This window comes from Primulina tabacum, chromosome 1, assembly GCF_025594145.1.
Source record: "Primulina tabacum isolate GXHZ01 chromosome 1, ASM2559414v2, whole genome shotgun sequence".
Classification (NCBI taxonomy): Eukaryota; Viridiplantae; Streptophyta; class Magnoliopsida; order Lamiales; family Gesneriaceae; genus Primulina; species Primulina tabacum.
The window spans coordinates 29243554-29266784 of record NC_134550.1 but is presented as its reverse complement, the minus strand read 5'-3'; the positions used below and the strand labels follow the sequence as shown (position 1 = coordinate 29266784).

Below are 23231 nucleotides of genomic sequence, written 5' to 3'. Positions count from 1 at the left end.
ATCAAAAAAAATAAAGCCACACCTGAATATAAATTTATATATAGTACAAGACATTTGAAATTATATAAATAAACATAGATGATGATGATAATGACGTTAAAGTGGGACATTCATCGCACGATCAACAATAATAATAGGAAAAATGAGGGAAAGTCAAATAATAAACATCTGGGAGGGGACAGTCTTAATATGTCAAGTTGCTTCTGGTGGGTCAAAAATGCCGCAAATTGGCCTTATGGGGACACTTTTTAATAATACCACACACACTTATATGATAGTGACTCGGTGCACCCGGCGTTGGTTGATACGGGTGCCAATGGTAATACATACGTATATCAATATATTACCATTGGTTGATATATATATAATATTCTTCGATCACTCTGATTTACCTTCTCTCCGTATACTTGAGACGACAATATATCTTTTGGAGAACATGATTCCAACTTTTGAGATATATATAGAGCAAACATATAATTTACCTTACTTGAATTGATTGATTTGAAATAGCTAGTTTGGTTGAGCTAGAATTGAGAATTTTTTTTATGACACGAGAATTTGCGAGTGTTATTTTTTGATATATATTTAATAAATTATTTGACACGATAACAAGAAATAAAGTTTTTTTTATATATATATATCCCATATAACTTGACTTTAATATATTTTAAAAAAATCGTTTGAATAAAATTTGCACACCAAAGGCCAAAAGTAAACGCTTTCAATTCAGACCTCAGCTTTTAATATTGCTCCATATATGTCAGCATCACCCACTCTCTTCTAGGTGGGATTGACTTCAGTCTGCACGATCTAACCTTGAATCAAGCACAGAGCCCACATGGGATTTTATTTCAGACGACGATGATGATCAAACTGATTTGAAGGGGCAAGGCTGTGAGAATCCGACTGAGCAGCCATGCTCTTGAGCATCTCCAATCCTTGTTCCTTGTTGAATGTGATGTTGATTACAGTATCCGTGATCAGTTTTTGCTGTGTGGATACCTGCCATGGATCATGTAATGAGCTTGATCTCGATTCTCTGTCATTGTTCAACCTCAGTGTCTCTGCTGCGCCTCCTTTGAATTGGTCTGTTTCGGCTGATTGCTGTGCTTGGGAGGGTGTTGGCTGTGATAGCAGCTCTGGTAGGGTCACAAGTTTGTGGTTGCCATCACGAGGAATAGTGGGCACCATACCTACTTCTTTTCTCAATCTCACCTCTCTTTCAATGCTCAGTCTCTCTCACAATGGGCTCTCGGGGCCTCTCCCAGATGGGTTTTTCTCGTCCTTGAACCTGCTCCGGGTTGTCGATTTGAGCCTTAACCGTCTGACGGGAGAGCTGGCTCAGTGGGATGAGCTGCCTGCTACGATTCAGGAATTCAATCTTTCCAGCAACCACTTTCTTGGAAGGATTCATTCTTTTTTTTTCCAGCAGGGGTTGAGTTTAAGGCGTTTTGATGTCAGCAACAATAGCTTCTCCGGATCTATTCCTTCCGGTGTTTGTGGTTTTTCCCCTTCAATCCAGAGGCTTGATTTCTCTAACAATGAGTTTGCGGGCTCTATACCACAAGGTTTCAGCTCGTGCTCGAATCTGGTGAGTCTACGGGCGGGCTTTAACAATTTCTCTGGCGGGGTGCCACAGGATGTTTTTGGGTTGTCGGGATTGGAGGAGCTGTATTTTCCGGGCAACAGGCTCTCTGGATATATTGATGGAAGGATTACTGAACTCAAAAACCTCAGAATCCTGGAATTGTATGGTAATCTCTTCACAGGAATGATTCCTCAGAACATTGGGAGGCTCTCCAACTTGGAGGTGCTGAAGCTTCATATAAACAGGCTCAATGGCACAATTCCTTCGTCGCTCACGAATTGCACGAAACTGACAACACTGTATTTAAGAGTCAACTTTCTGGGAGGTGAGCTTTCTGCTTTTGATTTCTCAAGATTTGTGCAATTAAGGTCAGTTGATCTGGGCAATAACAACTTCAGCGGGGGCTTGCCCGAGAGCCTGTTCCAGTGCAAAACGCTCGTCGCTCTTCGGCTGGCGACTAACTCGCTAAATGGAGAGATTTCTCCCAGTATAACGGCTTTACAGAATCTGTCGTTTGTCTCCCTATCTAACAACAGCCTAACCAATATATCAGGTGCATTATCGATCCTGCAAGGGTGCAAGAACCTCAAAACACTAACACTCTCCTTGAATTTCTATCATGAACAACTGCCTGATGATGAGAACTTCACCAGCTCGGACGGGTTTCAAAATATCCAAGTATTGGCTTTGGGTGGGAATGCATTCACTGGTGTAATTCCAATGTGGATAATCAAGCTAGCGAAGCTGGAGGTTCTTGATCTTTCACATAACAACCTAACGGGCTCTATTCCGAGTTGGGTTGGGAATTTCCAAAACCTTTTCTACTTAGATTTATCATTCAATCTACTTTCAGGATACTTCCCGATGGAATTTACCACATTGAGGAGGCTGGCATTCCAGAAAAATTCGGACGAAGTCGACAGCAGTTACTTGGAGTTGCCTGTGTTTGTTCAGCCATATAATGCCTCCAATCAGCAATACAATCAACTCACAAACTTACCACCGGCTTTATATCTTGGTAATAACAGTTTATCCGGTACTATCCCGGTAGAGATAGGTCAATTGAAGTTTATATTAGCCTTGGATCTTAGCAATAACAGTTTTTCTGGCAGTATTCCAAAGACGATATCTAATCTCACTAACTTGGAGAAACTGGACCTCTCTGGAAACCAACTTTCTGGCCAAATCCCAGCATCGCTTCGAAATCTTCATTTCTTGTCTTTTTTCAATGTTGCATATAATAATCTTGAAGGTCCCATACCCACAGGGGGGCAGTTCGACACATTCCCAAATTCAAGCTTTGAAGGGAACCCGGGGTTGTGTGGTCGGGTGAATCCTTGCTCTGGTCAATCGGGCACCACAAGTAAATCAACAAAGAGAAGCGGGATAAGTAAGAAAACCGTTGTTTTACTGACACTGGTGATCTGTCCAACTATTTTTGCACTAAGTCTGATATTATTCTGGGTCTTTTCAAAGAGAAAAATCCAACCGAAAGATACCTCAGAAAGAAACGATCTGGAGACAGTGTCCTTCAACTCATCTGGAGTATTTCCCAGGGTTAAAGAGGACAATAGCATAGTCATATTGTTTGACAACAGCAAGAAAAAAATAGAGGATCTAACGATAAATGATATCTTGAAAGCCACAGATGATTTCAACCAATCAAATATAATCGGTTGTGGAGGTTTCGGATTGGTATACAGAGCGATTTTGGTGGATGGCACTAAACTGGCAATCAAGAAGCTTTCTGGAGACATGGGTTTGATGGAAAGGGAGTTCAAAGCAGAGGTTGAAGCATTATCGACAGCCCAACACGAGAACCTTGTTAGTTTGCTAGGTTACTCTGTGCATGCCGGATTCAGATTGCTGATATATTCTTATATGGAGAAAGGGAGCCTGGACTACTGGTTGCATGAAAAACCTGATGGAGCAATCCAACTCAGCTGGACAATACGACTGAAGATTGCTCGAGGGGCTAGTTTTGGAGTGGCTTACATGCACCAGACCTGTGAACCACACATTGTTCACCGCGATCTGAAGTCCAGTAACATCCTTCTCGATCAAAACTTCGAAGCACGTGTGGCTGATTTTGGGTTGGCAAGACTGATTCTTCCGTATCGGACGCATGTCACCACTGAATTGGTTGGTACCCTTGGTTACATCCCACCAGAATACAGTCAATCCTGGATAGCTACATTAAGAGGTGATATTTACAGCTTTGGAGTTGTCCTGCTTGAGCTATTAACAGGCAAGAGACCTGTTGAGTTGTTCAGGCCGAAGAAGGAGAGGGAGTTGGTTGCATGGGTACAACAGTTGAGGAATGAGGGAAAACAAGAGGAAATCTTTGATTCTCTCCTAAAAGGCAAAGGCTTTGAGCAAGAGATGCTGCGTGTGCTCGATGTCGCGTGCATGTGCGTAAACCAGAACCCCATGAAGAGGCCGACTATAAGAGAAGTGGTCGATTGGCTCGAGAATGTAGGGTCCTAGCAGCTGACTTGTACCAGCAAAACTTCAACAAGCTCGGCGGATTGGCGCGTTACTTAGAATTTGTTCTTGATATGTGAATAATCGTTACTGATTTTCGGGTGATTGTTCTCCCATGTTAGAGATTTCTGTAGATAATTTTTGAGAAATGTAAGAAATAAAATCATAGCTATAGCACGTAAGGTGACATCAAAGCATTGACATATTTATCAGAATGCCTAATATTACATCGAAGCTAATACAGAATTATATTATTAGCTTCCCTTGCTATCACAGCCAATACCTTTATTTTAATGAAGATTTTGTATCAAATGTAAAATTCATTTTCAACTTTAGAAGTAATATCTTCTATTCCCACACAAAAATACTGGTATTCTATAAAATATCCATTTATAAATTTATATTTACACATTTTACGTTGAAAAAATTATTTAAATGCATCATTTCATTTGATTAATTAATTTGATTTGCTTACTTTATATTAATAAATTAAAATATCGTAGTAAGTTAAATAGCACACACAAATTAATTTATAATTTTTATATCATATATGACCAATAACCCTAGTTTTTATAATTAATATTCATTGTGATTAATAAATACATAAAAATATTTTTAAAATTATTTATTTTATGACTGAAATTATTATTTACATAAATCTAGTTTTTATAAATATTCATTGTTAATAATAACTACATAAAATAATTTTAAAATTATTTGTTTTATGACTAAAATCATTATTTACATCAGTACAACGTTAAAAAATTTGTAGTTTATTTTCTGAGACATTAAGAAGGACGGACAAAGCTAGAATTCTGAAGAAAATTAGATTTAAATAAAAAATAATTCACAGAATTGACCTACATTTTAAATTTCTTGTCAACATCAATAATGTATTATCCAGTTGCGTCCGTTCGTACCTGTAACATCAAATAAATGACTATTATTAAATAATTTTTTTTAATGTGATAGCTTAATTATATTAAATTTGTTAATAAAAAAATTGATCGACATTCTAATGGTGTTGTCATGATATGTGAGACTTGCAAATTTTGAATTCAACCCACCCGAGGATAATGTTCGATCCAATGATTATTAGTTTTTATTTGAAGTTAAACATAAACCCCACATATTTGAATCAAGAGTAGACATATTATGAGACGGTCTCGCGAATCTTTATCTGTGAGATAGGTCAACTCTACCGATATTCACAATAAAAAGAAAGTAATACTTTTTAATGTATGACCCAAATAATATATCCATCTCACAAAATACGATCTGTGAGACCGTCTCACACAAGTTTTTGCATGGAATCAATTGTGCTCGTCGGATGTGCAATGTGGCTAATATTTCCTTGAAAACCTGTTGGGACATAAATGACCAAACTTATTTGCAAAATACCGTCAAGGAGCTACGGGTCATTTCCCGAATTGAATTTTCTTATCCTCCATCACTTTCAAGGTTATTTATTTGAGATTATTATTGTCTATTGCCCAAGATGGATTTGATTCAACTTATCCGGATGTCACCATAGGGATATGCTATTATAAGCTTTTTCGTAAAATAATTATCAAATTGTTTTGTAAAATAATCCCCAATCTTCTTAATTCCCAAGCCTGACAAACCAATTCAGTGCAAAGGTTCATTTTATTTTGTAAAATAATGTTTAAAAAAATATAGACGCAATCAATACCTGAATAGCAGACATGTTATTTTGCGCAATTTGATACGAGAAGAAGATTCTCAAGTGAAGCAAAAGAACAGAATCCACCACGATGCTTTCATACGTGCCTCCCTCAATGTTTTTCCAATAGCTGCAACCCAAAATTATTCTCTAATATGCTCGTTTTTTAGTCTATTAATTATTGTATGTTTACATTTCTATCTTATTATCCTCATCTTGGCAAATATGATATTTTTCATGTTGTCACGCCCTGAGATCGAAGCGTATGGACACAAGTGTTGTTCCTAAATTATATATTCGAAAACAACAAACCTCATATGTACATATGTAACGCCCGAAAACTCAAACACACTAAACACATGCATGCATGAAAATTATTTAAATGAGTTGTCTAGAAGCATGTTTGAGTATCTACGTGATATAATGATTAGTTGACTGAATGTTATGAATGTAAGCTTTACGCGGTTGAATACACGATGCACGGCAAGAAGACGAGAGAACCGGTGACGATTTAGATAAAGTTTCAACTTTTAGATACAAAATAGGAAAGCGACAATCTATTTATAGTAAGGGACGAACTTAATCGATAGCGAACTTTTGCTAAGGAAATGAGTAGTTTCGAGCGCTCAGTACTAGAAGGGAGTGACATCAAATAATTTTTAATATTGTTGGGACTTTTTAGTAGACAAATAAGTATTTAATTGATTCTTTATTGGGCCTAGATTAGCAATGATTTAATTAATTTAATTAAGGTCATTTATCTAAACTAAAGCCCACTAATAATTAAGTAAATAGAACCCTACCCTACAACTCCTAAACTACACGCCTCACACAAAATTGCAGCACACACGCACATTAGGGCTCTAGAGATGGCCGAGACTTAGAGGAAGGAAGGAAAGGAAATTCATCTCCCGTACGTCTCTCGTCGCGCCGTCGCTCGTAATCCATAAGCATGAACAATCAAGGCATGTTTTAAACCCTTTTTCAAGCACCATTCAATTTATATTATTGCATGAATGCTGATTTGTTTGAAAAGTTCATGAGGATGGTTTCAAAGTTTATTGCATGTGCATCTCATATTTTACAAGGATTATTAATGTTTTGAGGAATTGTTGAAGGAGGGACGCAAATAATTAGATGAAAGTTAAGATCTAGTCATTAAGGGTAAGTTTTGAAGGGACAATAGTCAATAAAGGGAGCCGCAAGGGGCTGTGACCCTGCACGCTAATTTCCATGAGGACCGAGAGTGCATAGGAGGGGCGGCATGGGTTCAAATGGCCATGGGAGCTACATGGGACCCTATCCATGGTCTAGAGTGGTTAAGGCTTGGACGGGCTGGTTTAGTGGTGGAACCGAAACTCCAAAGTTTGCACGCATGGGGTTTTTTTAGGTGTGTCACGGTTCTATGGGCTAAAGGGATGCGTAAAGGGCAGGTTCTGGGGGTAGGGACGTGCCTTAGGGTCCTGGTGAGATTCTAGTGTGAGCCAAAATTCAAGTCAAGGGCATCCACAGCCGCTGGAGTGTTTGTTCCTTGGCTGCACGTGAAGAGCCATTCGACATGCTACTATTGTGAGGGGTTGGGAGCCTTGAGCGTCTGGTCTGTGTCCAAAAGGGCTTGATTATGGTCTTGTTTAGGTTCTAATGAAGGGGTATAGGGCCTTGTTTGGGGTTGTTTCAAGCCGTGGTCTGTTCGTGGTCGTAAATTGCCCGAACGTTTCAAAAAAGGGGCGAATTGAGCTTAGGTTAAATTTTTAATCCATGTTTTCGGTTTTGGCTTGGCCTTGGGGAGTTCCAACAGCTTAAATGGTGTCTTATGATGTTAAGAAAGGTTTTGTCTTGGGTTGGTTCGAGTTGGAAGGGTAGTTTTGTCCTTTGTTTAACCAAAAACGCGAAAACGATATTAAACGAGTCATCCGGTAAGCGAATCGAGTCGTTTTTGAAACGTAGGTCCTAAGATTGAATTTATAGAAAGCCACTGGATATTTTTGGGTGTTTTAATGTTTTGAAATTGAGTCGTCTCCTTGAGTCAAAGTTAAAGGTCGTCTGAGTACGTATAGCGTTGAATTTTGTGAGGTCGGTTCGAGAAAACTCGAGGGCGGTTTGCAACTTCCGAAAACAATTTTGAATCATGTTAAATGCTATTTTTAGAAGTTTTAAAACATATGCATGATATCTACCATTTTTAGAAGTTTTAACATATTTGCACGTATATGTTATGTTTAGCAATCTTGACGGATACAAATGATATGAACCATTTTTGAAAATTTTAAAGAATATGGAAAGTTATGAATGTTTTATGAAATGATAAAGTAAATGAAAATATTTTTGAGTAATGTGAATTGATCGTGACGAAAAAGTAGTAAGGGATCCGTTGAAAACGAGAACGGTGAACCTGCAATGACAAAGGGAGTGAATCGTCGAAAATGGGGGCGAGAATCTCAATGATAATGGATCCATTGAAAAAGTGAACGGTGAAGATATTTTTATGCTAGTCGGTGGGATCGTCGAAGAAGTGGACGTTGAATTCGGCAGCCTAGTACTATAGTTTATAGATTAATCAATCGAATGAATATTGTCACTTTCGAGGATCGTAATTCACCTAAAAACGATAATTTTAAATGAAAAATGTTCATATGTAAGTATGGTTTAAAAATTTGCATATTTTTGAAGGTTTCATGTTTGAATTAAAAATACTATTTTTTAGTAAAATTAATTTTTATGCATGAGACTGTATATTTACGTACTTACTATATTAGGTTTGAGCATGCTGAGTCTCACTAAGTTTGAATGGTTACAGGTGACGATGATGTTGAGTCATGAGGTGCGGACTATCCTGTAATCCGGGAGGCGCAGTGCAAACCCGAGGACCTAGAAATTCCGCATATGTTAAAGATTTTTGATGATTTTATGGATTATCGCTTTTATTTATAGACTATTAAGATGCTAGAATTTATTGAATTAAATTTTAGACTTTTATTACTTTATTTACTTATTCTGCATGAATGATTTTGGATATTATGGAATCCCTTTATTTGATTATTTATGCTAGTTTATTTATGATAAATTAATTATGCATGGTTTAGGGGAAAAAACTAGTGTAAATCAAATGAATTTAGAAGTAGGTTTGTTTCAGTCGGTATCAGAGCGATGGTTCTTGAAAAAGGTTATGCCTTGTACTGTTTCCGAAGAGCTCGAGAAGTCACACTTCAATTTTTGTGAGCTTATTGCTTTAAAATTTTTTATTTATCTTTTTATTGATTTAATTATTTAGATATACTTGCTTATATGACTGTCAAAGATAAATGTTAGATGCATTTTATTTTAAAATTTCATGTTGGTTATGTATTGGGTTGGACGACTTGTACAGAGATGCCTGCTAGACGAGTTCTTCGTAGAGATAGTAAGGATAGATTGGTTGGAGGAGATAGGCAAGAGAAGATTCCACTGCCTTCCCCTAATCAGGATGCTAGTGCTCGTGTGCTAGCTGGTATGGCTTGATTACTGGAGCAGCATGTGGGAATGCTGCAAGGGTCCGACCAGAGGCAGTACATGAGTGGTTTAGGAGGATGGATCTCGAGAAATTTTCTGTCACTACCAACCCATTCGTGGCTGAGGGATGGATTAGGTATTTGGAGGTGATTTTTAGGTATAGGGATATGACGGATGCTGACCGGGTTCGTTGTACCATCTATTTTTTAAAGGGCGATGCTTCCTTATGATGGGAGGGAGCGGAACGAGGAGTAAATCTGGCGACGCTGACATAGAACGGCTTAAGAGGGTATTCTATGATAAGTATTTCACTGCCGATGTCCGTTTGAGGTTGAAGAGAGAATTTTTGAGTCTCCCCGAAGGGGATGCATTTGTTGTTGAATTCGTCCAGAAGTTTTATTGAGGCTATCAATTTTGCCCCTGATTGAAAATGATGTTGCAGAGAAGTTACGTCATTTCTTGGATGACCTGAGGCCGATGATCTGTCGGGATGTGATGTTGGAAGACCCGATTGACTATACTGCTGTTGTTGCTAAAGCCTTTCGAGCCGAACATTCACTGAAGGACATTGAGTGGGAGATGCAACGCAAGAGGAATCGTGCCCATCAATTGAATCAGCAGAATAAGAAACCTTTCACAGGGCCTAGCAAGGGACAAGTTCAGCAGAAACCAGGAGCGCCGAGGCAGCTAGAGAAACCAGGAGCGCCAAATAGTAATGTAAAGCCTTTTTGAAAGGAATGCAACCGCTACCATTATGGCTAGTGTCTATGGTTCTCTGGAAAGTGCTTCAAATGTGGAGAGTAAGGACATATTGTCCTCAATTGCCCTAAGCTACAGGCACCTACAACCGGTAAGACGTATGTCATGCATGTTGAGGAGGCTGAAGCAGAGCCAGACACGACTATGTTTACTGGTAACCTAGTTGTTTAACGTTTTTACATTGAATTTATTTCATGAAATGTTAAATTGGTTATTGGAATTGATTAGGATAATGAAAAACTTAGAGGAAAATAGGTTGCATGCTCTACTTGAGATGGATTTAAGAGATGACATTGAAAATTTTAGAAATTGGGCATAAAATATCAGATTTAATAATGTAAAGGAATGAATTGAACCAAATTAAGAATTTTCGGGCTTAAGAATGGAGGAACAAAATTTGGGGAGTCGATTGTAAAAATCGAAAATTTTAGGGGCAAAGATGCAAAAAAAACCGAATGTTAAGGGGGTAAATGCATAAGGCTTAGAATTTTACAGCCTAAATTGATTGAGTTCGAAAATTTATTGGGATAAAAATGCAATTTTCAAGATTTTAAGGACCAAAATGAAGAAATTCAAATTTTTAAGGGTTGAAATGCTATCTTCGAAAATTATTTGGGGTCAAATTGTGTTTTTTTTTCCCCGAGAATTATTAGGGCTAAGTGTGATAATTTTTTAGAACAACTTTGGGTTCCTAGTGGCGATTCACTGAGAGAGGTTGTTATGAAGGAAGCTCATAACTGTAACGTCCAGAAAATTTGAAGGTCTAAGTGAACTACATACATGCAAGTTATCAAATTTTTTATCTATTTTATTTAAATGATTTTAATTGAATGAATTAAATATCGTGTGCATATTTACATATTTAAAATGTACCTTTCTACCTAAATACATAAAACTGTGTTTTAAAAAGGTTATTCGAGACGCGATCGAGGAACGGAGACCGGAGACCATATGAGAGAAAATATTTTATTAAATGATTATTTTTATGGTTTAATGTGTGGTGTATTTTAAATGGAATTTTAAAAAATGGGGTGTTTTGAGATATTTTTATACGCCAAGTTGTATTTTTAAACGGTATTCGATTTTCGAATAAAATAGGGACTTTTTGAGAACTCGGCTATTAATTTCACAAACTTTCCTAAATAAATTTTTTTAGTACTTTTTAAGAAAAACGAGTATTGGATGTTTCAGTTGTTATTAGAGCAATGTTCCTGCTAAGGGTTGTGCCACCGTCAGTGCCTGGAAGCTCAGTCGTCAAGCCTTAATCTGTAAGTTTAATTACTTTATATGATTATTATGATGATACATGCTTGATTACATGGATTATATGTTTACGTTGCATGTTTAATAGCTTTACGAGGATAAATGCTATATGCTTAAAATTGCTCAAAAAAAAAAATGAATTAGTATATGCTGCATGATTAGAAAACTTAGATTTAAATGCATGTTGGTAACTTTTGAAAACTTTCAGATATCATGCCTCCTAGACGCGTACCTAGTACTGATAGGCAAGCCGAGAATGTTGAGAATTGTCATGTTAATGCACCCCTGCCTCCTAATGGGAATGCTGCTACACGTGCACTGGAGGGCATAGCTCGTTTCTTTGGGCAGCAGTTTCAGCAGGCTCCTAGGCCACAGAACGACGTCTATGATCAGTTCCGGAGGCTAGGGCCGAAGGAATTTTCTGGCACCATTGACCCATTTGCTGCTGAGGGTTGGATTCGAGCACTTGAGGTACATTTTCTCTATCTAAATATGGGGGATGCTGATCGCGTGAGGTGTGCTACTTACATGTTTAGGGATGATGCTTCTCTATGGTGGGAAGGAGCTGAACATGGTATTAATCTCGCTACTCTTATTTGGGCTCGATTCAAAGAAATATTCAATGAGAAGTTCTTCACTGAAGACGTCTTAGGACGCTTGAAGAGGGAATTCATGACTCTCCGTCAGAAGGACACTACAGTGGGTGAGTTTGTGGGGAAGTTTGATAGTGGCTATCACTTTGTGCCCCTCATTGCTAGGGATGCTGCCGAGAAGATTAAACACTTTCTGGATGGTCTACGACTTATTATACGTCGTGATGTCATGATGATGCGACCAATGGATTATGCTGATGCCACTGCCTATGCATTTCATTCCGAACAAGCTTTGAAAGATATTGATTTTGAGATGCAGTGAAAAAGACTGCAACACCAGCAGAATTCTCAGTCGAATAAAAAGCCATACATGGGATCCCTAGAGCTCAAGGGAAGCAAAAGCCCCAAGGACAAGTAAAGAAGTCAAGACCACAAAAACTCCCACCACCTGGAGCACCGAAACCTGCAGAAGGACCACTGTGGAAGGAGTGCAATCGCTTACATTATGGAAAATGCATGTGGGGAACTTTTAGGTGCTTCATATGCAAGGAGGAAGGACATAAAGCTGTGGATTGCCCAAAGAAGAAAGCATCTACAGTGGGAAGAGCTTATGTTATGCATGCCGATGAGGCTAAAGAGGAGCCAGGCACGACCCTTATCACTGGTAACCTAGTTATTCAACGTTTTTTTATTGCCTTTATTGCATGAAATGTTAAATTGGTTATTAGGACTGATTTGGGGTTAAGGATGACCTAGTGGAAATTAGGTTGCATGCTCTACCTTAGTTAGAATTAAGAAATGACAATGGAAACCATAGGAATTGGACTTGAATTTTGAGCCTTAATTATGCAAAGAAGGAAAGCATTTCCAAATAAAAGTTTTATGGCTTAAGATTGAGAAAAAAAAATCAAAACCAAGGGCATGATTAGAAATTTTTGAAAATTGGAGGGACTAAATTGCAAATAATCAAAACTTAAAGGACTATTATGCAATTTCAGAAAATTCTAATGACCAAAATGCAATTTCCAAAAATTCTAAGGACCATAATGTAATTTTCAAAATTTAAGGGACTGGAAATCAAAATTCCAAAAATTTAAGGGGTCATAAGCAACTTTCGAAATTTTGGGGGACTAAAATGTAAATTGTGAAGAATTGAAGGGTCAAAATGATATTAATCGAAAATTATAGGGGGGGGGGGTCATTATGAATTTGCTACGAACAATAGGGTCCAATCAATAATCTCATAAAATTTGGGAAAATAATGATACAATTTCCTTAAGTTTCAACACGAATAAATCTAAAAACGTGTTCGACGCAAGGTGGATATTCAATCTAGGTGTAGCTACCTATGCGTTGCTGGATTCGGGAGCTACCCACTCTTTCATATCCGAGAATTTCGTTAAGCGACTGATTATTCACCAAATATTGTTAGACATTCTAGCAGTGTCGTGAGTACTATAAAATATGTTAAAATCTTTATGATGAAAAAAAAAATGTTTATGTTTATGCATGTTCATTAAAAGCTATTTTAAGTAAAAATAGTTTCACTATTGCATGTGGATGTATATGTATAACTTGTTATCACGTTTAAGGTTTGTTGAGTCAATAGACTCACTAGGTGTGATCGATGCAGATGGGCATGAGTTTGCTGTTAATGGGGGTCTTGATGGTTATTCTCGCTGGACTGAAGTGCAGACAACCCGAGGACCAGAGCTAGTTTTTCTGCACTTACGTTTATGACTTATTCTTATGACTTATGCTAAATGATTTGAGTTACTTTTAAAATTTTATCACTTATGATGATTTTGAGAGGTTTTAAGAGGATGCTAGAGTTAAATTAGTTTTGAAAATGTTAAAGTTATATTTGTTTGACGATTTACCGATTTTGTACTTTGAATTTTTTTCTTTTGAATTTTCACATAATATTTGATTGATTTATTTTTAAATGATGCCAAAAAAAATATATATACATATATATATATATATATATATAGTTCGGCCGAATAGTATACGAAGGAAATTTTGTTTTGCGTCCGAATGTTTGACATGCCAACAGATAAGGCAGAACATTAAAGTACGCAGCGAAAGCATGATAGAATGCAAAATTTTAGCCAAGTGAATTAAGCATGAAGTGAATGAGGGAGCCTAAACTTTTCAATAATCAAAGACTAGACAAATTTCGAGGACGAAATTCTATTGAAGGGGGGAGGAAATGTAACGCCCAAAAACCCGAACATTCTAACCACATGGATGCATGAAAATTATTTTAAATTATTCAAATGAGTTATCTAGAAGCATGTTTAAGTATCTGCGTGATATAATGATTAGTTGACCGAATGTTATGAATGTAAACTTTACGCAGTTGATAAGTGCAAGAATTGAACTTAATTCATATGAGAATCCATTTGAATTATGCTAGTTTCGGACATAATTACGCGTGATATTTGTTATTTTTGTGTCGTGCAGAAGATAAACCACTATTGGATGATTGATGACGATTAGAGACAATTTTGGTGTCTAACGGTTGATGGACGAGAGCCACAGCGCTACTATGTGCGGAGGACAATCGCTACAGCGCCACAAAGGTAGCGCCGCCGCGCTCTCATGCCGAGATACAAGCGTCTAGGTGCTGACAAATAGTGCCTTCGTGCCTACACTACCGAGAGATAAGCGCCTAGGCGTTGATACTCAGCGACGCAGTGCTCAACTGCCGAACCACGAGCACCTAGGCGCTAAGGAGCAAGCGCCGCGGCACCACACCCTCGACACATAGGTGCCTAGATGCTGCCCAAGCAGAGCCGCGGCGCTAATGACGGTGAGAAACATCAAATGGGCTTGAGTTCACGGGTTTTCAAAAAGGAGAGCCTTTTTTGGGAGAGAAAATGCATCGAGAAATGGAAAAAACACGGAGACGAAGAATTGGAGCACAATTATTGATCATGGTGATGAAGAATGATGAATCTGGGGATAGAGAAGCCGCTTTTGATTCGCCATCTAATATTTTGCCTTTTATTTCTTGTGTTGCGGTGTCTAGTCTTTCAAACATGCTTTGTTTTGTTTAGATTTCGTTATGAACTAACTTTTCCATTCTAGAGGGTAATGTAACTTTGTTTATGCAATAATTTTGACTCAGTTATTTATACGAATGAATTCCTTTTGGTTTAATTGTATTTCTTTCTTTTTATTTGACTGCAATTTATTGGCCATAAATTGCTTGTTGTCTTATTAATTCTACAACTCGGGAGAGGTACTAGGATTATAAATCATTAGAGACGCATCGTTGAATTTTTATATCATTTGGAAGCTGTATAACTTTAGCGAGGCCTAGGTAAGAACATCGTTTGCATATATAAATTAAACTTAGATTCTTATCAGGAATGTTTGGATTGAAGTTTGAATGATACAATTTATTCGTCACTTGAGAAATGAGGAATAAAATAATTAAGTGTTCTTGACCATTAAATAACTGGAATTCATGAATATAAATGCAACTGGGAATAATTATCGTGAAAACTTAGTAAAATCATTCATCTAGATATTTTCTTTCATTGATATTTCTCCATTCAGTTATTAGATTAATAGTTATTTTCAATTAATTTGTGTTAAATAGACCAAACCTTATTGATTCTTCTAAATAAAGTCGTGACTATTTTAATTACAAGCACTGATTTATTTTTACATACACACTCCTCGTGGGAACTATACTTTACTCATATATATTAAAACTTGCGCTTGCGAGAGGAAAATACGAAACAAGTTTCTGGCGCTGTTGCCGGGGACTGTCAAATTAAAATTTATATCAGTATTGTTATCAATTAGTCTAGATTCTAATTTAGAGTTGTTTTTTATATTTTATTTTATAATAACTGATTTGTTAATTGTCTCTGTTTGATAGTGCATGCGAAGATCGCAATGTTCTGACTTGCTTATCTTTGATCCTCTGATTGAAAGAACTTCATAGAGATTAAGAAAAGCAAGAAGAGAAGAGATCCAAGCAATGGCTGAAGACAGAGAGGACGCGAGACGTAACCCGCCTGAAGCTATACCTATCAGAGATCATTTCAGACCAGTGATCAAGGCACATTACTCTGGCATTGCTAGGGGGACCATAAACGCCAACAATTTTGAATTGAATCCTGCACTAATAAATATGGTTCAACAGAACCAATTTGCGGGAAATGTCACTGCTGATCCTCACGTTCATTTGAGAACTTTCCTTGAGATCACAAACACGATAAAGATTAATAATGTTCCTAATGATATTATTAGACTGTGTTTGTTTCCGTTTTCTCTTAGAGTCCAAGCAAGAGGATGGCTCCAATCAATGCCGCTAGGGATCATCACGACATGGCAGGAGTTAACAATGAAGTTTCTTGTTAAATATTTTCCCCCTGCGAAGTCTGCACAATTGAAGATCGAGATCAGCATTTTAAGGCAGGTTAATTTTGAGCAGTTGTCTGAGGCATGGGAAAGGTATAAGGAGTTGTTGAGGAAATGCCCAAATCATGGTTTTGAAGACTGGGTGCAAATTGAACTATTCTACAATGGTCTAAATGGGCAAACACGAGGAACAATGGATGCAGCGGCTTGTGACACGATCTTTGCCAAATCTCCTGATCAAGCTTATGAATTGCTTGAGCAGACGACTATAAATAGCTACCAGTGGCTGTCTGAGAGGTCAGGAATAAAGATGACATCTGGAGTTTATGCTGTGGATCCTATTACATCACTCACTGCGCAAGTACGACATTGACTACACAGATAGCAGTCATGAATAAAGTGAGTACATCAGACACCGAGGGACGACCTATTGTTGTTGAAGAATCACATTCTCCTGAAGAAGTTCAATAAATCAACAATAAGAATTTTGGAGGCTATGAAGGATATCGAGGTAACCCTCCCCCTAATACTTATCATCCTGGTTTGAGAAACCATGAGAATTTTTCTTATACAAACAATAAGAATGTATTGAATCATCCACCGGGGTTCAACACATCAAATGGGGAAGGGAAGCCATCATTTGATGATTTAGTTGAGACATTTGTTGCTGAATCTGGTAAGAGGATGGCTAGGACTGAATCTAGACTTGACAACCTAGAGACACACATAGAGAATATTGGTGTCTCCTTGAAAATCCTTGAGTCGCAAGTTGGGCAGATAATGAGGCAACTCACGTCTCAACTGTAAGGTCTAGGGAATTCGAACTACGTAACCTGACTGCATGCAATCTAGGATTTTTATTTAAAATACGTGTTTAATGATTTTTAGGCATTTATTGCTTGATTATTCAATGTTTAGGTGTTTATTTCTTGGTTATTTAAAGTTTCATGGGTTATTTAAAGTTTCATGCATTAGGGTTTAAGCTGCATTTCGCGCTCGAACAAGTAACGGAGGCTGGGGATAATCAGGAAAAATATTTTTATTGAATAATTAGTTTTAGTTATTTAATATAAGGTGTATTTAAGTGTGTTTTTCTAAAATGGGTCTTGGATAAGGTGTATTTAAGTGTGTTTTTCTAAAATGGGTCTTGGTTGGGTATTTTTACTCGTCGGGTCATATTTTTTAACCAGTACACAAAATTTTGCGAATCAGGGGGACTTTTTGAGGGTTCGGGCAATATTTTCTAAAAATCACCAAAACAAAATATTTTTTCTGAAGTGTTATTGGGCTTGATGGATTTAATTTAGTGTTTAATAGGCCCAAAACCTTTTTTAATCCCTTTAATTATTATTTAGGGCCCATTAGTGTGCCATTATATTAACCTAACCTAAGTTATTAACCTTAAAACTAACACCCAACCCCTCGGCCGCCCTCCCCAATGCAGCAACAGCAGGTTTTAAAAATTTTTCAACAGCCACCTCATTTTCTCCTTAGTTTTTCAAAAAAAAATCATCCTCTGCCTCTCCGGTGCTCGTTCTACTCAAGAATTTCTAAGTTTTCGAGCGGTTAAACGTTAAGGCACGCCATGTATCCCTTTTTCTCATCATTCACGCCATTTAAATGCTGATGTATATGTATTTCCAAGAGGAATTTGATAGGATCGGTTAAAGGTGAAAGAGTGTTTAGAAGGAGAGTTCAATAAACACTCATAATTTTCACAAACTTTTCTCGATTTATGAGTCAGTTTAGTGATAAACTGATACTCGGGAATCTTGTCAGTCGATATCAATCAGTTAACAATGAATGTGCAGAAATAAACTGACTTATAGATAAAATAAAAACTGAAATAAGAAGACACAAGATTTTATGGATGTTCGGAGATTTCAAACACTCCTATGTCACCCTTTCTATCACAAGGGTATGATATTCACTAAAAGACTTTGATCGATACAAACAGTTGTACAGACTCACTTCAGATTTGGACTTAAGAATGCTAAACTGAAACTCTTAGTTACAAAACAATTTACAGTACTCAACTTGACTGAAATAACTTAGCACAACTGATCTCTTCAAAATCAAGTATATAACGTCCGAAAATCAACCTACGTAAACCACATGCATGCAAAATTATTTTAATTGCTTAATTGTTTTATTTAATTTCTTTTAAATGAAAGAATGATATTTATTATATGATTAAATGTACGATTGCATAATTAAATGATAAAAAGACATGAGTTCATGAAATTTAGGATTTTACCCGAATATTCGATAATAGGCAGGGAAAAGGAGGCTGGGGACGACCAAGACAAGAATATGTATTTTTATTTAAAAAATGGCAAGGCTTCCTATTATGATTAAAAATGATTTAATTTTTCTAAAAATGTAAGAGTTCGAATTATTTTACAAGATGAGATCGATTTTTCCCGGGAAGACAGTTTTGGGCAAACAAGGAGTTTTAAAAAATCAAAAATATTATTTTATGGAAAATAATTTGATAGACATGAATTAATTGTGGCGATGAAAATAAAAACCAGCAGACCAGCAGCACTCTTTAAGAAAACAGTAGACAAAAAGAAAATCAGAAGCTACTGGTCTAGTAAAACAAAAGCAGTAGAAAGGATAGAAAAACAGAATCAGTAGAAGATGTTGCCTAACGTGACTACTTTAAATGTTACCGTTAAAGTTACCAAGTACTAGTATTAATTGCAGCATTAAATACTATACGGAGTCATTCAATTCACTTTACCAAGTTTAGTATAAAACATGACTGATTGTTTTATATCTTTTCTGCAGGAACCTTTTTTTGGTAATAAAGCTGACTCTATCAGAAATCTGAAGACATCTTCTGATCATAAACGTTGAACTCAGTCGCTTATATATACATGGAACAAACCCTTACAGAAAGAGAACTCTACGCATAATATCTTTTCAAGGATCAACGCTATTTCACTCAACGAGATAACCTCAAAATTCCTTGATAACTTTGAGTTCAACACAAAGAAAAGTAGCACACGCTTCATAGCAAATGTCTGATCTTTTGAAGATCATCTTGTACTACTGATTCTTACACTCTTCACAATCTTTTAAAACACTTATACTTTATCAGGAAGAGCTTGTAATCTGAAAAGAGTCTTTTCAGAACCTTTTGTATCACGTTCTTTTTGAGTCGAGTAACTATGAGTTTCAGTAGGCAAAGTTGTAAGTCCTTCTGAAGTGGGTGTGTACAAGAGTTGTACTGTAATATCCAAAGTCTTTTAGTTATACCTTCTGGAAACAGGAGAAGGGGAGACGTAGAAGATTTCATCTTCGAACTTCCATAAATAACTACTGCCTACTGTTATTATTGTCTTTCACTTACTTCATCAGATTGTTTTCGCACCTATAATTGTAATCTAGGTGAAGGTATACGCAACAAGATAAACTACTATCTCTAACAGGATTTTAGTACCTCATCAAAAGAAAGGAAAAACGAGTAGAGTTTATTCACCGCCCCTCTAAACTCAACTTCGATCCTCAACAATTGGTATCAGAGCAGGTTATTCTTGTTCGTGAAAAACTACAACAGATGGCACACTTTAGCAAGATCCCTATGTTCTCTAAGGAAGATTTTGATGATTGGAAGATTAGAATGCAAGCTCATCTTGCAGCACAAGATGATGACATGTGGTATGTCATCACAGATGGTCCATTGAAAATATTAAAGCCTAACACAGCTGTTGCTGTTATTGAGGGTGCACCGGAGATGGTTGAAAAATCAAGAAGTGAATGGACCAGCGAAGATAAGAAGAAGGCCAACCTTGATAATGTTGCAAAGGATATATTATATAAAACTCTCGACAAGAATACCTTTAGTAAGATTAAAATGTGTTCTACTGCAAAAGATATTTGGGAAAAGCTCATCCAGATATGTGAGGGAAATGAGCAAACAAAAGAAAACAAACTGTCTGTAGCAATGCAGAAGTTCGAAAATCTAAAATGAAAGCTGGTGAAACTCTAAATGAGTTCGATGAAAGATTCAGTAGCTTGGTAAATGAGCTAACAGCTCTGGGTAAAGAGCATAGCAACAGAGAAATAGCTCTCAAGGTGATGAGAGCCTTACCTAGAGAATGGGATGTAAAAACAATGGCTATGAGAGTGTCCAAAGATCTAAACAAGTTGGAACTGCACGACTTGTTTGCAGACCTGAAAGCATACGAGTTCGAACTGGAGGTAAGAAGTGGAAAAGAGCCCTCAAGTCTACCTACCAAGGCTCTTGCTACTACTGCTACTGCTACTACCTCTTCTACTGCTGCTACAGCTGTACCTCAAGCATTACCTACTGTGATCATTGACAGTACATTGGAGAAGACTGCTGAACAAATCAGTAGTGATGCTATGTCCTTGTTTGTAAAGAAATTCTCCAGGTTCATGAAAAAGAACCATCGAACTTATCAGGGTCCCAATCGCAATTTCAAGAAAGATTCACCATCTGGTGATACGGGATGCTTTAACTGCGGAAAAATAGGTCACTTCATTGCTGATTGTCCTAAACCAAAGAAGGATGACCAGAAGAGAAAGGATCACAAGAGGAATGACAAAAAGTCCAGAAGAGATCGAAAAGCAATGATTGCTGAAGAAAGCAAATCCAAATGGGCGGACTCCAGTTCTGAGTCATCTGATTCAGAAAGTCATTCCAGTGACAGTGATGCAGAAGAAGTTAAATGTCTCATGGCAAACACTGATTCAACCTCGACATCTGGAGAGGAACAGTAGAAGAAAACAGAAATCAGTAACTCTACATGGTATCTGGACAGTGGATGTTCCAGACACATGACTGGACAGAAAAACCTACTCTCCGAGATAATGAGTTGCACTGGACCAAAGATAACTTTTGGAGACAACTCAAAAGGTAAAACCGTGGGTAAATATAAGATTATCCATGGTAACATAACCATTAATGATGTGTTATTAGTTGACAACCTTTGTTACAATCTAATTAGCATTAGTCAACTATGTGATAATGGTTATTCTGTAGCTTTTCAGAAGCACTCATGTGTAGTTAGAGATTCTGCTGAAACTACTGTATTAACTGGAAAGAGAGAAGGCAACACCTACAGAGTCTCTTGGAACTCAAATCATGTCAACACTCCAACATGCTTAGTTGCCTCGCTTAGTAATAAACACTGGCTATGGCACAAGAAATTGAATCATCTGAATTTCAAGTCAATCAATCATCTCAAAAAGCAGAATATAGTTGATGGCCTGCCTGATATTAATTTTGTTAAAAATCATGTTTGTTCTGCTTGTTAGCTTGGGAAACAGATAAGATCTAGTTTCAAGAACAAAGATAGCAAGTCAACTTCAAGATGTCTGGAATTACTGCATATGGATCTATTTGGTCCAATCCCTATCATGAGCTTAGGGGGAATGAAATATACTCTTGTTGTTATTGATGATTTTTCTAGATTCACTTGGGTAATATTTCTCGCAGGAAAAGATCAAACCAGTAGCCTCCTGATCAAGCTTCTGAAAAGGATTCAAAATGAAAAATCTTCTTCCATCATTAAAATCAGAAGTGATCGGGGTACTGAGTTCACTAACAAAAATCTTGAGTTATATTTGGATGAACAGGAGATTCATCATGAATATTCAGCTGCCAGAACACCTCAACAAAACGGAGTAGCTGAGAGGAGAAATAGAACTCTAAAAGAAGCAGCTAGAACAATGCTAGCAGATGCAGACATCTCTCAGTGCTTCTGGGCTAAAGCAATTAACACTGCTTGTTACACGCAAAACAGAACTATGGTTAACAAAAGGCACAATCAAACTCCGTATGAAATATGGAAAGGGAATAAACCCAACGTATCTTATTTTCATGTGTTTGGTTGCAAATGTTTTGTACTAAATAATGGCAAAAATCACTTAACTGCATTTGACTCAAAATCAGATGCTGGACTATTTCTTGGTTACTTTGCTTTAAGCAAAGCCTTTAGAATTTTCAACAATAGAACTCTTAATGTTGAAGAGTCGATTCATGTTGTCTTCGATGAAGACAACAGTGCTCCTGAAATATCTAACATGTCAGATTTAAGTAACAGGTTAGACAGGATCCACTTGGAACTGGACAGTGAAGATGATGTAGAAGCAAACATCAAGGATCTTCAAAATCCAGAACCAGACATTCCGATAGTGGAACCAGAAGTACAGACATTAGATCTGCCAATACCAGCAGAAGACACTCAAGAACCTACTACTGGTTCCGTCGAGAACAATCTCAACATATCAAATCAGGAAGATATCCTTTTAAATCCTTTTATTTGGAGAAAATCTCATCCTCCATCATTGGTTATTGGTAATCCAGCAGCGCCTTTGAGAACCAGAAGGCAAATGATAAATGAATACATACATGCTGCGTTTATTTCTCAAGATGAACCAAAGAAGATTGAAGAAGCTCTTTTGGATCCCAGTTGGATAGAAGCTATGCAAAAAGAGTTGAATCAATTTGAGAGGAATAAAATTTGGTTTCTAGTACCTAGACCTTCTCACCAAGCTGTCATTGGAACTCGGTGGGTATTGAGAAACAAACTAAATGAGGAAGGAACAGTTGTAAGAAACAAAGCAAGACTGGTTGCACAAGGATTCAGACAAGAAGAAGGAATAGACTATGATGAAACCTTTGCACCAGTAGCTAGGCTCGAAGCTATCAGAATATTCTTAGCCTTTTCTGCTTTCAAAAAGTTCAAAGTATATCAAATGGACGTAAAGAGTGCGTTTCTTAATGGTCTACTATAAGAGGAAGTCTATGTTGAACAGCCTCCAGGTTTTTCTAATCATTTGTTACCAAATCATGTTTTTAAATTATATAAAGCATTGTATGGTCTGAAACAAGCACCTAGGGCTTGGTACGATACACTTTCACAATTTCTCATTAATCATGGTTTCATCGTTGGTACTGTAGATAAAACCTTGTTTACCTTAGCCAAAAACAAACACATATTATTAGTTCAGATTT

The 23231-nt window shown here is 37.1% G+C and overlaps 1 protein-coding gene across 1 annotated transcript; it reads left to right on the top strand.

Annotated features, from left to right (window-relative positions):
* The first annotated feature begins 730 nt into the window (after positions 1-730).
* On the top strand, positions 731-4166 carry LOC142543506 (tyrosine-sulfated glycopeptide receptor 1-like). Its single transcript, XM_075650819.1, has one exon. The coding sequence runs from the start codon at positions 917-919 to the stop codon at positions 4073-4075; it is 3159 nt and encodes a 1052-aa protein (XP_075506934.1). The 5' UTR covers positions 731-916; the 3' UTR covers positions 4076-4166.
* The last annotated feature ends 19065 nt before the right edge of the window (positions 4167-23231 follow it).